Raw genomic sequence first — 14,453 nt, forward strand, 5'->3', positions numbered from 1 at the left:
CTTCTTAGCAAAGCATGTTAAACAATTACAGGCCTAGTGAGAACCCGGTTCTGCCACTCAAAGCAAAGAGCCACCCGACACATTTAAAGATTCATGAAAAATGCCACCGTGAAGTACATTAATTATTGTCATAATAAAACTACAGTTACTGAGCTAAATTCTGCTAGAATTCATCTGTGCTCATGCGATTTCAAATGGGAGCTTAAGAAGACTTAAGCTAAAAGAACCTAAAATTAAATACTTTCTCCATTCCATTCAAGGATCTTATGTCCTTGACAGAAGTTTGTCCTAGTAACTCGCACACCACCCAGCTGAGTTTTGTGTCCAAGCCAGAAATCAGCAACAGAAGAAAATTTTGAAAGTGCACTTTGTTTGATTCCAAGCCAAGAAGGAGACAAATGCCTGTCAGACGCTAAAAGAACAGAGACAAAGGAAAAATTCCAGTCTCTCCTAAAAAAGCAGCCAATGAAAGAAAATTTACTCATCAAAATTATATAAATAATTAAGCAAATGAATACAAAACCCTCATGACATACAACAATTAAAATACAGCTTAAAATAGCTTGTTAAAATGGCATTTTTCTAACTCATGGTACAGTGTCCAACATCTTCCTTCCAGCTCCCCTCTGTAACAATACACGCTAGCATGCTGGGGAAAAATTCTAATCAATCATTAAAAGTAATCCTTAGCTCTTCATTTTCTCCAGATTTACAGGACGGATTGTGAAAAATTCTTCATACTCTGTTACCAGATAATAATATTTCATATTTCCCACTGTATTGGATGACTGTAAACTAGAAAAGAAACCACAACACATTCACAGGGTTTTTCTGTGGAGACAAGCCATAGGTGTTTTCTCTTGCATTGTTTAATCAGTGTTTCATAAATCATCCCTTCAGCGCAACAATGCAAAAATACAAAAATGATTGATGCTGTGGTTGCTTTAAGTATTTTGTAAATATGCACTATATTTGTAATCAGGGTCCTTAATATATTTATTATTTATTGATTTTGCAGGTTGTAATTTCACTGCAACACTATAAAATTGGAGACTCAGTTTACACCTAAAGGTTTTGAAGGTAAAGATGCTTTGTATGTGTGTACTTAACAACCTTCCTAGAACTCATTTTCATTAATTTTTATACCTTGACTTCAATATTTAGCTATTCCCTCCCCTGCCCAAATAAAAGATTTCCACATTAAAAAGATTTTAAAAATATAAAAGGACAGGTTATCTTAACATACAAGTATGCAAACTTTATCAAGAGCATAGGTTACTTGTACTGTCCAGCCATATGGTGCCAAAAATGACCTAGGAATCTCGGTATCTAATCACATAAAAAACCCAAACCAAAACAAAACCCAAAAAACAACAACCCAAGAAAACAAAACCAAGAGTTGAAAGAAACTTGTTTCAATCATTTGGAATGCATTTTTTGCTATTTAGACTATTTTAAGTATTAACAAGATTTATAAAGGCAAACATTCTGGAACTTCATGAAACGCTTTTCAAGGCTGGGAAAGAGAAACAATTACTGTAAAATACTTTAAGCATTTTTCAGACATGATTCTTCAAAATTAAAAAAAAAAAACAAAGCCACCAAGAAGCAGTGAGATGCTTCCCTATTCTCAATATTAAAACCAAACATTTCTCCTTTTATTTTTAAATTTACTGGGGCACTGCCAGGAGCTTGATTTACAGAGTAGGCTTGTTACTCCAGGGTTACTAGCAAGGAAACTCGTCTTAATAGAAGTAAAATCAGCATGGTCAAACACTACTTACTGTTTTGATAATTTATGGATATGTGCCCTCCATTAGCCTAAGTATGCCAGACCCTTGGAATAATCTAATAGCCCTGTGTTTTAAAATGAGGACAACTATTTTTAGCATTGCAGAAATGGAGCGGAATGTTCAACAACGTACTGTCAGAGGGCTCAAGCAGCATCCTCCCCTGTGGAGCATGTACCAAGCTACTCCAGAGCCACCACTGGAGACAGAGATTTGCCTTTAACAAATAAAAATCCCACACCAATTATAGTCCATTAGATGACACCTTCCTTAGCCTACTGGAATATTTCCTTATTTCTTTAAACAGGCTCCTGTTAATGGTCAGGATCACCTGATAGAATGAGAGTTACATAAAAATATAATCAGATTATATTTATTATTACTTGATCCATCAATTTCCTGGATTAGCCATGTCAAAAAGTTTCTGCTAAACAATATGACATTTTAGTTTCACTGCCTCTACCCCTCTTTTCATTCCCTCTTGGTTACTGCTGAACTACCAGCACTTGCTGAGTACTTGCACAGTGCTATCCTTGATACAAACTTGACCCATGTAAGAATAAGATCCCTCCCTTAAAATAACCTGATGAAGAAGAGCTTGCGATAGGTAAATAGTTTGTTTCCTGGTTCCACAGCAGCCCCAGCAGAGCAGGTACACCATAGTTTGGCCAAGGGGATCAGGGCGGGCTGGTCAGAGGACTCATGTCCTAGTGATCAGGGTTTCTGTGGCTCAAGAGAAAGGCAAATGACAGTCACCCTACTGAGCTCATTTGCATATTATAACATAGTCTGAATTCAGGAGCCATCAATCTTTCCTCATTCCCATCCCTTCCCATTACCCATATTTGGAACAAGACTGACTTGCCTATCCATTCAGGCAATTAGATGTTAAATACACCCCAAATAAAACGACACTTGAAAATCTAGGTTTTGGTGCTTTGCACGTGAACTAATGTATCAGTGGCCAGAGGCAGCTCAGACCATCAAAGAACATGGCCCCAGGGCTCCTTACTCCAGATTGCACTCTCTTTAGTTGACATAGTTTCCCTTTTCCCCTATTAGCATGTCTTAGAAAGCATCCAACTCACGTAATTTCTATGTTCAAATACATAAAGCATACATATTTCACAAATAAAGTACATAAGTCAAGACTTTGTTCCTATAGTTTCGTCCCACAAATTATTTTCCCCTAACATAAGAAATCAGAGAAGTTGTTCTGAAAAAAACAAAATAAAAGGATCACTCCATTTACTTTCATGCATAACTACAGGCTGATATACTGCCTTCCCCCCCTCCTTTTTCTTTAAAAATAAACTGACTGAGGTTTTTGTAATATGTGTCAAGGATTGGTTTCTATACCATCAAAAAAAGTATCAGCAGAAGCAGAGCCTCTGCTATCAATAAGTCTTCCTTCTGTGTTTGGCAAATGTAAGAGGTATTCACTGCTACTGCATGTCCTTGGAGAGGTGACAACTTAAAAATGCAGTGCAGACAAAAATTGGACACGGGCTCGATAACAATCCAGTTCAGTTGACCTACAATATCATATGCAGAGCATAAAGAAAATGCAAACAAAGCCCATGAGAACACTTCCTGTAGAGTACCGAGAATAGGCTAATAGGCTTCTGGCTGAAAGATTCATAATGTTTACTAGATGAACAGTTTAGAAAATTAAGTCTAGCCAGTTGGATATTTCTATCATCCAAAGTAGGAAAGTAGAAAAAAATTTGATCTTATAATCATGGACAACTGATAGTTCATTGCAACCATGGTTCTTCACTTACAGTAAATCTGTCAAAAGTTACCAAACTTACACACCATCTATTGATTTACTGCTAATCCAGCTATAACATGGTGTTAAAGCAAGTCTAAATCCTATTAAAGTTTCAACAGAATTTGAAATTAATCTAATTGGCCTTGCTCAAACAATATTTGAAATGCAATAATGTTAAATATATGTTAAAAAGCATTATTCAATATGAATTTATTGCTAAGATCTTTAAAAAGTAATACAATATATTATGACCATTATACTCATCATAATACTTGGAACCCCAAGTTTATATTAGGAATGTAAACAGCATTGGTCAAACCATTAGATTTCAGAGGCTATTCTTTACCAAAGAACTATTATTATTATCATCATCATCATCATCACTATCCACTTCCACAGACTGAAGGTTCAGGAGGCAGATTCTCAGCTGGTACAAATGTGAGTTTACACTAAAATAATATCTGCCCACAGACCATGAAATACTGTTAACTTTAATGTCTAACCACACAGATATGAAATGAAAAAGTAAGTAGAAAAAAATAAGCATTTAAGGTGAATCAGACTGCATATAGATTTGAATTTCTAATCTAGGACCTAACTCATATCAGTACTTTTTCTGAAATACCATGTTGTTTGTGTGCTTGTGTAGCTGCAAATTTATCAACTGCTGATAAATAAAGCTGTTAAAGATACAGTTCCCATGTCTCCATTTACACATGGATGTTTAAGACTTTCCCAAGAAATGTATCTGCTCACTTCAAGAATGGTCCCTTTGACATTTAATGTATTTTGGAGAGAGACCAAGAGGATATACCGACCATCTATCTAGTACTCCAACTCACCTAGACTCACTTGAGAATCTGGGATCAGTGGATCTCCTGTTAGCAAAGGAACCCTGCATCTACTCCTTTAAGATAAGTCTCAATTTCTGTAAATTCTGAACACCCTGACATCTCAGCCGAGTAGGGCTGTACTTTTCCTTTTCAGGCCCTTTTTTTAACCTCTTTGAGGCTTATTAGCCTACTCTGTATACCACACCTGGGATGCATGACAGAAAGCAGCTACTCTTTTATCTGAGGGACACAGGCTCTTTGTGTGAGTTTTTAATTATCCTCTCACTAAAGCCCAATGTTTATTTAGAGAATCAACACTAGTCTGACACCCATTTCTCCAGCTGCATTCCTTTCTCATTCTTCTGTAGTTCAGCAGAAGTAGTGCCAGCACAGTGTATTCTACAGGGTGGCATTTCCTCTGGCTATTTGACAACACTCTGGCATCACAACCCTGTCCCTGCCAAGAGACACATTTTTGTTAACTGTCTTACCTCATGGATTTGATATCAAAAAATAAAAATTCTCAGCTCAAAGTGTGGTGAAACTCACCACAGCCACTGTTACATTACACATCCTACTGGCTAAGGTTCTCATTAATCAAAGATGACTGGTAAAAGCATCCTGATTGCTCTACTGTTTTCATCGCTGCCTTTGCCAGGAGAGGTGCTATGATGGCACTGACTAACAAACGCTGCAAAGCTCATAGTATCTTCTATTCATTAAAACACAACCACCACCCACCTCCCCCTTAAACTCTCATTGAGATGACCTCTCCCCAATTATGCAGGGTGTTGTCATGTAGCTTACAAAAAAGCTTCAAAAACTCATTAAGGAATAGTACTGCACACATTCTACATAATTCTTGTCTGCTAAATAGTTTTCTACCTTTGCTCTTCCCTCATGGCCTTTGGTGCATCTCTATCAATACCGTATGTTCCACTGGACAGGGAATTTTTTTTCCTTCACGTTATGCTACATTGTACAAGAAAGTCCTAAGACCTTCTTATATGGAGACACACTAACATGGAGTATAACAGCAACACCCCAGAAGTCTGGCATTCTCCTTCCATGCATAATTTTTAAGTGAATTTTCATTCTGCGAAGTGGACAGCTAAATAAATATTTCCTGAGGTAACACTGCCAATAGCTATAAATAATATAGCATCTTCCAAGTGTAAAGGTAACAGGTTACAACTATTAAACAAAGCTAACTATGAATTAATTTCTCCTGTTTAGTGTCTTTCTTATTACAAGCTAAAATCCTGTTATCTTCATCTGTATGGGACAATCGAAGAACTGTCATTCACAACAGAAAGGTAGCATAGTGAAAGGGGTGTTAATTCTGAAGAAAAGCATCAGCTGACTAGCTTCTTGGTATCTATAAAGAAAAAAAAAAAAACCTGGCTTGTATGAGGTACTTGTTAAACACAAATCAAACACCTGTCAACCAGCTGGGCCACGTGTGTCACTGCTGAGCCATCTGCAGGAACACAGCCCGCGCCAGTTGCTTTACTTAGTGTGGCCTGGGAACAAGAATCCATTAGACAGAAAGTCAACAGTGGAATTAGCAGCACTTTTTCTTTTAGTGCCCTTCCACTTACTTGTTTGACTTCTTGTGTTTCTATTTTTGGGAGCCTCATGCCAGAGCAACAGTGCTGACTGCTGATTAGACAAGACTTGGCCCAGCCTCAGCGTGTCACATTGATTTAATCAGTTCAGACTTGAAACATGCAGTATGGATTTTAGGTGTTTATAAATACTGACTAGCAGTGGGAATTAGAAAATAAAATACATTGTGGCTTGCAATACCTATGAATGACTTTACTATAGTACTAAAATCCAGTTTTTATTTCCAACAACTCAATATCTATGCATTTAAAAAAGCAATTTACATAGAATTTGGAATATAAAACCTATGTTATAATTTTAAGGTTTTTTTGGGGGAAGAAGTATATTCATTGACATTACAAATGGACATCTGAGCTGTATTTATTTAAAAATTAATAATACAACTCACCCACTAAAAAAGGGCAAAGGAGAGTTAAAAGGTCAGAAGTCACAGCCAACAGTATTATCTATAAAACTGTTTAATTTGTACTATGTATGAATTTTCTGTTGTATGACACTGACAACTTAAAAGAAACCACTAATGTGCTACTTATAATAGGAGTTATTATCCTGTGAGGAAATACTCTTCTATATAATTTAAATGAAGTACAATGACGGAAGTTACACACAATTATTCTAATGTAGATCAATGATTCAGCAGGCCCAAAATCTAGTATTCTGTGAAGTCCAATACCAAAGAAGAAGACAAACAAACCAAGCATAATGTATCAGACAAGCTGTACAATCCAGCAGTACAGTAAGAAAGATCTTTCCTCCCCAATTAGTCCATTTTCTGCAAAGCATTGCTGCCAGCTTTTACAATGCTCAATCTTGTAATAACAGGTATTTTTCTTAAAGCTCTGCTTTCTGATGAAATGTGGAAAGTTCAGAATATCAGTTTAAAAACCTACAGTTTAAAACCCCCTCACAACTGAAGGAGAAAAAAACATACAAAACTAAAATCTATGTGTCACAGAAACCTTCCAGAAAGGCTCCAATAAATATAAACTATGAACAATTGAAGAAGAATCCTCAAGCCTCCCCCTGACCTTTCAAACTCTGTAAGGTCCCAACTGAGGCTTTTCAAATATAGTTAAGAATCCCAGAGCCAGGCAGGCTCACAGCTAGCGTATTCATGGATCTCTGATTAAGGAACAAAGAGCAGCATTTAATGACTGCATTATTTAACAACCGCATTATATTTTACTTCCACATTACATAACACACCAACAAAAGCCTGCCCTGCCTGGCAGCATGCCATGCTTCGTTTTGCTCCCAGCATCCCAGACCCCTATAAAATGGACGGTGACCTCTGGTTGCTGCGGCCACACCTCACATCACAAAGGCTGCTGCTGCACTCCAGGCCCCCATGACCAGCCACGTTCTACTGGTTATTACAGTTCCAATGCAAATACCAGAGGGTATATATACCCTTCCACTCCCACTCTTATCTCACCAGTGTCACTCGCCTGAAGGAGCCCACGGCTTTGATGCCAAGCAATACAAGAATTGATGTCTGGCTTCCAAAACACATTTGCACTTTTGTTCTACTGAGACATACTAATCTGATTTTGAGGGAAGCCACAAGAGGACAGAAGACAATGCCATTTCTTTCCTCAGATGGGACTGAAGCATAATTTCTTTTTCCTCAAAAAGCAATGAGCAATGAGTCTTTAATTTAAAAATCAAGTCTCTGCACACCAACACCTACAGCAGTCAGTAGCACCACTCCCTCCAGAGTGGAAATAACACTGAAGCAATGTCACTGCATGCAAGGTAATTTGATTCCATGCAGCTTCTATCAAGAACTGAACTGAACTGCTGTCGTTAAACTTTAGGAATTGAAAAACCAAGGAGCTCAACAGTTCCTGGAGTTGTGAACAGCAAAATTCACCTAATAAGGCAAAAATAAGTCAGCACAGCAGACGGCTCTCTGGAATCAAATTTATGATCAAAGGCTATTCAAAACACTTCTCTGTAATGCTAAAGAGAGAGCAAGCAAGCAAGAACTATACATGCTGAAGTAATGAAACCAGTTTTAGAAAATATATTGATTTAAAGTGTATTTTCCCAGTAAGATATTTCAGAGAGCAAATTTATACATCAGAAATATACTGAGACCTACTATTTTCGTATTCATCCATCTCTTTAAATAAGATGTATATTATTTATACAGAAAGATAATCACTGAAAACACAAAAAGAATACAAAACTCACAGCAAATTTGTTACTGAAATAGATGGTGTCCAACTGCCTGATTTCCAATGGCCAGCACTTCTCAACACCTCAAGGCTTTAAACTTGGTGCTAATAAAGTTTCCAATTGGAAAACCACTGCCTTTCTTTTTTGAGGCTACTCTATTTAATTGTTTACCCATAAACCCCCTGTTTTTTAAAAATTTGCATTGTATTTCCTATTAAAATGGTTTTTTTTGGCTTTACGTTCTTACAGCTCACAACTGTAAGAGTAGGAGTACTTTGGAAAGCTTTGTGACGTCAAATACTTTTTCTATATTTCTGATTATACTCTTTTGACTCCAGAGTAAAGCAGTACAAAGATTTTTCAGAAGTTGCATAACTAGCACAATATATGTCCATAACTTACCTAAAAATATTGAAATATAACTGATTAGCAATGACAGGAGCTTAGAAATTGGATGGCACTGAATAAAAGACGGACAAACTGAGTATGATGGCTTTAAGCAGTATGTATCCAGTGCTCCACATGCATTTCTGGAAGTTTTCTCAAAGATGCTGATGATTTACTTTGGAAATATCCTGACCCCTGTCAAGGATCTCTACAGTATATGAAATGTGTAAGGCAAATCCAGAGGTTTTCCAAGACAGCTGCAAGGAAAAGACTGCATTACCAAAACTGCTCAACACCAATGTCTCCTCAGATTTGCATATTTACATGAGTGATTAATGCTCCAGAAGCATATGCTGAACTGGTATAACAGGTTGTATATCTATGGCTCTTCTGCCAAGTCAACTATGCCTTGGAAAATTCTGGACAGAGTGTCCATGGTCTAACTGCAGCAATGGGGAAAGCAGGTCAGTGGTCGCAAGGATCTTCACAACCACATTTTGATTCAGATGTACATTTAAGAAGTTTCAAGTTCTGGATTTCATTAAGTAGCTGGCCCTGAAGACACAACCCTGGAGTAGCTCGGTATGGAGATGCGTATTAAAAGCATCTCTGAAAGCAATTTGAAGTCAGATGCTACACATGTTGTTTGGGGGCTTCCAAAATTTTAAATTCATGTATAAATATTTAAATTATCTTGTAAAAGATAGCACTGGATGTTTCAAAGCCATGTTTTATACTGAGCTTCTGAATTAAATTCATTCTTAAAAAAAAAAAAAAAAAAAAAGCAGCAGATTTCAAACTCATTTTCTCAGGTACCACTAAGAAAGGAGAGCTCTTCCCACCAGGCAATACAAAGTCAACTGTTCAGGAAGTGTTATCATGCTGTTTTAATGCAGCATTCAAAGTACAAATGGAATCTATATCACCTTTTGGGAAGCCTTTTACTAATAATTTCCTTACCTGTACAAAATATAAAGAGAATCCTGTAATAAAAGGATAATCAAATTTATCAAGAATAAAATAATGAGTGCTAGGTTTCAAAATCAGTGAAGACTGAAGACAGCAGACTGATATTGTACTTGAGAAAACTGAAGTTACAGATAACCATAGCACACAGTTAAATGAGAAAAAAAGGCCACCACAAACAGCATTATTTACTCTAGTTCCGTTATCTTCTAATTCACAAAATATATGAGTTCATGTACATTTTGTTGGGTCATCATCATCACAAATACACGCATTTGAAAAAAAGAAGGAATAATCCTTTTACGGATACCTACTGCATAGATTCATGTAAACCCAATCTCATTTTCACGACTCAGAGTACAAACACTCATACATTTGGTAGAGTTCTTGAAATGTACACTCAGGTTTTTTATTCTGGTCCAACTTTGAATACAAATCTATGTGTAGTGATAAATGCTTTTTTATTCACATAAGCATTTCTTTCTCTTTTCAGCCTAAACTGTTTATATTAATAATACACTGCAGGAGCATATATACAGTGCAGTAGCAACTGTACAGCATACTGCTTGCTGTACAGCCTATCTCACTGCTTCAGACTTACTGTGCAAAACCAGCTACTTTAAAAAGCTTAATCAATATATTTAATATTTTATGACGTCTGTTCATAATCTAGATTGCAAAAAATTAGTGCAAACAACTTCAACAGTAAGCCATTTAAAAGTCAAGGATTCAAAGTGAACTTTGCCACAGTATTTCACAAAATGTAGTTTAGGAAACATAGATGCATCATCTCCATTGCTCTGAATTGCATACTATGAATCATATGAAAGCAATTGCTATGGAGGTTTGGATAAAGGGTAATGGACAAAACCAGTTTATTTTGATAAGTCTGCTGAATGTTGTGATTTATAGTTCTGCTTACATCAGTTTTATTTTTCAGAATGTAGACACCGATAAAGTAGAAAAATATTTTCATAATAGAAAAACATAGACAAATATGTAAAGGCCAAGAACAGAGCAAATAATACCTTCAGCAGCTTGAGTCCTTTGAGCCTTACTGCCATCAGAACATTCTCAGGGGCATGAGACCTTTTAGGCTAGCAGGATTCATAACACATAAGACATAGAATCGTTAAGGTTGAAAAAGACCTCTAGGATCTAGTCCAACCTTTAACCTAACACCGCCGTCTTCACCACCAAACCATGTGCTCAAATGCCACATTTTTTGAACACTTTGAGGGATAGTGACTCAGCCACTTCCCTGGGCAGCCTGTTACAATGCCTGACCATCCTTTTTGATGAAGAAATTTTTCCTAGTATCCAATCTAAATCTCCCCTGGTGCAACTTGAGGCCATTTCCTCTTGTCCTGGGATCTTTTGGTATAACCTCCTTTGGTATAACCTCCTTTCAGGTACACGGAGAGAGCAATAATGTCCACAACTCCTCAAGGTGGCAACCTGTCTCTCAGAAGCAGGAAGTCTCCTGCTAAACTTTTCAAGTACACAGAGACGGTCCACCCCCTGAAATGCATGTGCCAAAACAGTTAAGAGGTTCATATTGACTGTCAAGTCACCACAGGCCAGCAAAAAATGACCCCATAACCCAAACAGGACACCTAGCACCCAGGACATAAACTTTCAATTTGGAGTTTCATTGCCACGGCAGTACAGACGCAGTAGCAAAGAGAAGGAAAGGACTTGAGTTATTTAAGTGAGTGACACAAGAAAGGCAGGAAAAAGAAAATTCTCAACTATACAGAGGCTAATCAAAACCAACTTGTTCAAGTTTACAAAAAGCTCAGAAAAGAAAGTACAGAGTGAGCTCCCTGCAAATGAGAACAGAGAGATGTGGTGGCTGGTGAACGCTTTTTCCCCCCCTTATCCTCAGAAAATGACTAAAAATACATTTTTATGGCTTGAATACTTGATCTTCCAATCATAGTTCAAAGTGTCTATCTCCTTAAGCTAGACTAATGGTCAGACTCTTTGAAACACCTAGAAGTATATTATAAAAGGAGGATCATATATAAAGGCTTGGGTTGGAATGGGTATTAAAGATCATCTAGTTCCTATCCCTCTGCCATGGGCAGGGATGCCACCCACTACACCAGGTACACTCAGGGCCCCATCCAACTTGGCCTAGAACAATTCCAGGGATAGGACATCTGCAACTTCTCTGGGCAACCTGTTCCAGTGCCTCACCACTCTTTGAGTAAAGACTTTCTTCTTAACATGTAACTTAAAAGTCTCATATTTCAGCTGAAAACCATTCCTCTTAAAACCATTCTGCTTCGTGCAGTCCCAACACAAAACACATATCAAGAAAGCAGATCATCCATATCAATCCCCCAGTGGGTGCCAAGGAAAGGACCTGTACATACGCAGCCTGTATGGAAGTAATATGGCAGTATGACTTCAGGAGGGAGAAGCTTCTGGGTCCCACCAACAGGAAACTCCTCTCACTATTTCAGTATGACAAGAACACTAGGAAAATAATTAAACTTTTATATTAGGAATACTTCACAGCAGTGTACCAATCTTGCTTAGGTTATGCCTGTGATGTGACCCTGCACGCAGCATTAGTAGATGAAGATCATTCTTAATGGCAGAGCAATCAGTTCCTGTTGCCATAATGAGGTTAGTCTAATTGCTAGATTAGGGTTGCTTAACTTGTGAAGCCTGATCTGCAACAGATAGGTGACTGTCATCATACATCTTAAAGTATTCCAGTCACCTCAAACCTACACTTCAGGGACACACTTAATTTCTCAGGCCATAACCAGCACTCTTCAAAACCAGCTTCAAAAGAGTTTTATAACTCTTGATGCATCATCTGGGAGACAGAGCATCTTAACACCTTCCACAACACAAGGAAAATAGTCATTCTGCCTCTAGAAAGAAGCTAATAATTGAACACAGCACTGTACTACTCTGCATAGACATGACAACTCCAGCTAGCAGAAGCTAGCTAGTTTCTTCATCTAGCTATGCGTGTACAAAATACTTTGATTGTCTTTTTTATTTTAAAAATTTTCAGTTTTGACAGTCCTAGATTTCATGGTAGTTCATTTTTAATTTGCAAAAATGGTATGGTTTTTACATAGTTTGAATTAAAAGAGTTATAATGTTCAGGAAAAGTACAATGTCTTGATATTAAATACGATCTGACTGTTGAGCCTTATGTAAACTAACAGGAGCTTTGGGATTTGGCTTGACAATGAATCTGCAAGGCACTTAGCAAAAAGAAAATCCAAACAGTATTAACCATGGAAACTGTAATAATAACTGGTAGTGGAAAAGCAACATAGCTTGGTAATTTTAAAGCAAGATAATATCAGAGTAGGAGCTACAGGAAGAGCCAAGGGAAAACACAGCTTCTTTCTAGATCAGTCTCAATCAATGTACAATGCTTTACAATAACTCTTCCCATTAATTTACAACTAGGAGCACAGTAAAACACTGTTTAGCTGGATCAAATCAAAGGTTTCTATAATCAGTTATATGACTACAACTGTGACAGGAGCATGTCTCTACAGAAAAACAACAGGATAGCCATAAAGACTTCTCTAGTGGGTTTCCCAGACTTCAGTGTCTTGGAGCTCAAGAGCTTTCAGACAAGCAGTCTGACACACTCTGTGGATTTTGCTCCATCAGTTTTCTAATACATTTGCAGACTTTTTAAGTTCTCCGGCACTGTTCAAACTGTAATAATGTAACAGGAAGAATGAGACCTTTCTCTCCTTTTGGAACTTGCTATCGGATAGGTTTGATGCTCTAGTTCACACACTGAAGACTAAAATAAATAAATAAATAAATAAATAAATAAATAAATCTCTATTAATCTTTTCTGCTGTATTCATTACTGTATAGAACACAGAACAGGACACCTCTTACCTTAGTTGTGCCTTTTTCATCAGAAAATCAGAGAGAATCAGAACTGTATACATTATTCAAGTTGCAGCACAATACAGATTCATCAATAATGGTGATATTAAAATGCTTTTGCTTTGTTCCCTATTCTCTTCCTAATAATTTCTAAATATTGTTTGTTTATTTGACTGGTACTAAACAGTGAGTCCATTTTTTCACTGATCTGTAATTCAAACATTACTTTCCTGAATAGTAACAGCTAGTCCAGAGTCTGACATAAAATGATGCTTCACCTGCATCACTTGGCTATTACTTTCTCTGAGTTTTACAAAATATCACTTTAGAATTCAATTCCTCAATATTGCAGTGTCCTTCAAACACCTTTCCAGCCTGCTCTCCCTTTTTCTGCCACGTATTACTTAACATCAGCAGTAAATGTATAACTCTGCTTCTCTCAGTACTTAGAAATCTGGATAACTACAAAATAAATCAAACCCTTTGCCATTACTAAAACCCTGCATACATATGAGACCGTCATGTCAAACAATAAAGCTCAATATTGAAATTCTGAGCCTCTTACAGCAACAGTTGCCTTTAAAAGTCAATTTTCTAATAGAAGTGTTCTATCCTCCCATTTCTGTACATGATTACAGATAATCCACTGACATAATGAACACTTCCCGTGAGTTAAATTACATATCAACATACACAAACATACCTTTTCGCCAGGCAGACCAGCAACACCATTCTGCCCTTTGACGCCCATTTCACCCTACAAAACAAATTGATCAGTTAGAAGTTCTACAGACCTCTGAGGTTAACAAAACTACTCAGGTCATATCAGACTCAACAGAAAAGCATCTACCTGCTTTTTTGCTTATTAATGCAGTCACTGTGGAGGAGGATGCCTTACATGTAACACTAAAATCAGACAAAACAAATATATTTTAATACGCCTATAATGTCAATTAAGACCTTCATCTGACAAATACTTGCACATCCACATTTTCATAAAAGAAGGTC

General features: G+C 37.1%; 1 protein-coding gene across 1 annotated transcript in view; it reads right to left on the reverse strand.

Moving 5' to 3' along the window:
* The window catches only part of LOC114070888 (collagen alpha-1(XIX) chain-like), a gene marked incomplete at both ends in the record, with an annotated part of 61,738 nt that extends 47,536 nt beyond the window's left edge, over positions 1-14,202 (reverse strand). The window contains one exon of the mRNA XM_027908504.1: positions 14,149-14,202. Within this exon, the coding sequence (XP_027764305.1) occupies positions 14,149-14,202 (54 nt within the window). The remainder of the gene's footprint in view (positions 1-14,148) is intronic.
* Positions 14,203-14,453: the final 251 nt, after the last annotated feature.

Source organism: Empidonax traillii, unplaced genomic scaffold (assembly GCF_003031625.1).
Source record: "Empidonax traillii isolate 1590-97213 ecotype Southwest subspecies unplaced genomic scaffold, ASM303162v1 scaffold1731:size67478, whole genome shotgun sequence".
NCBI lineage: Eukaryota > Metazoa > Chordata > Aves > Passeriformes > Tyrannidae > Empidonax > Empidonax traillii.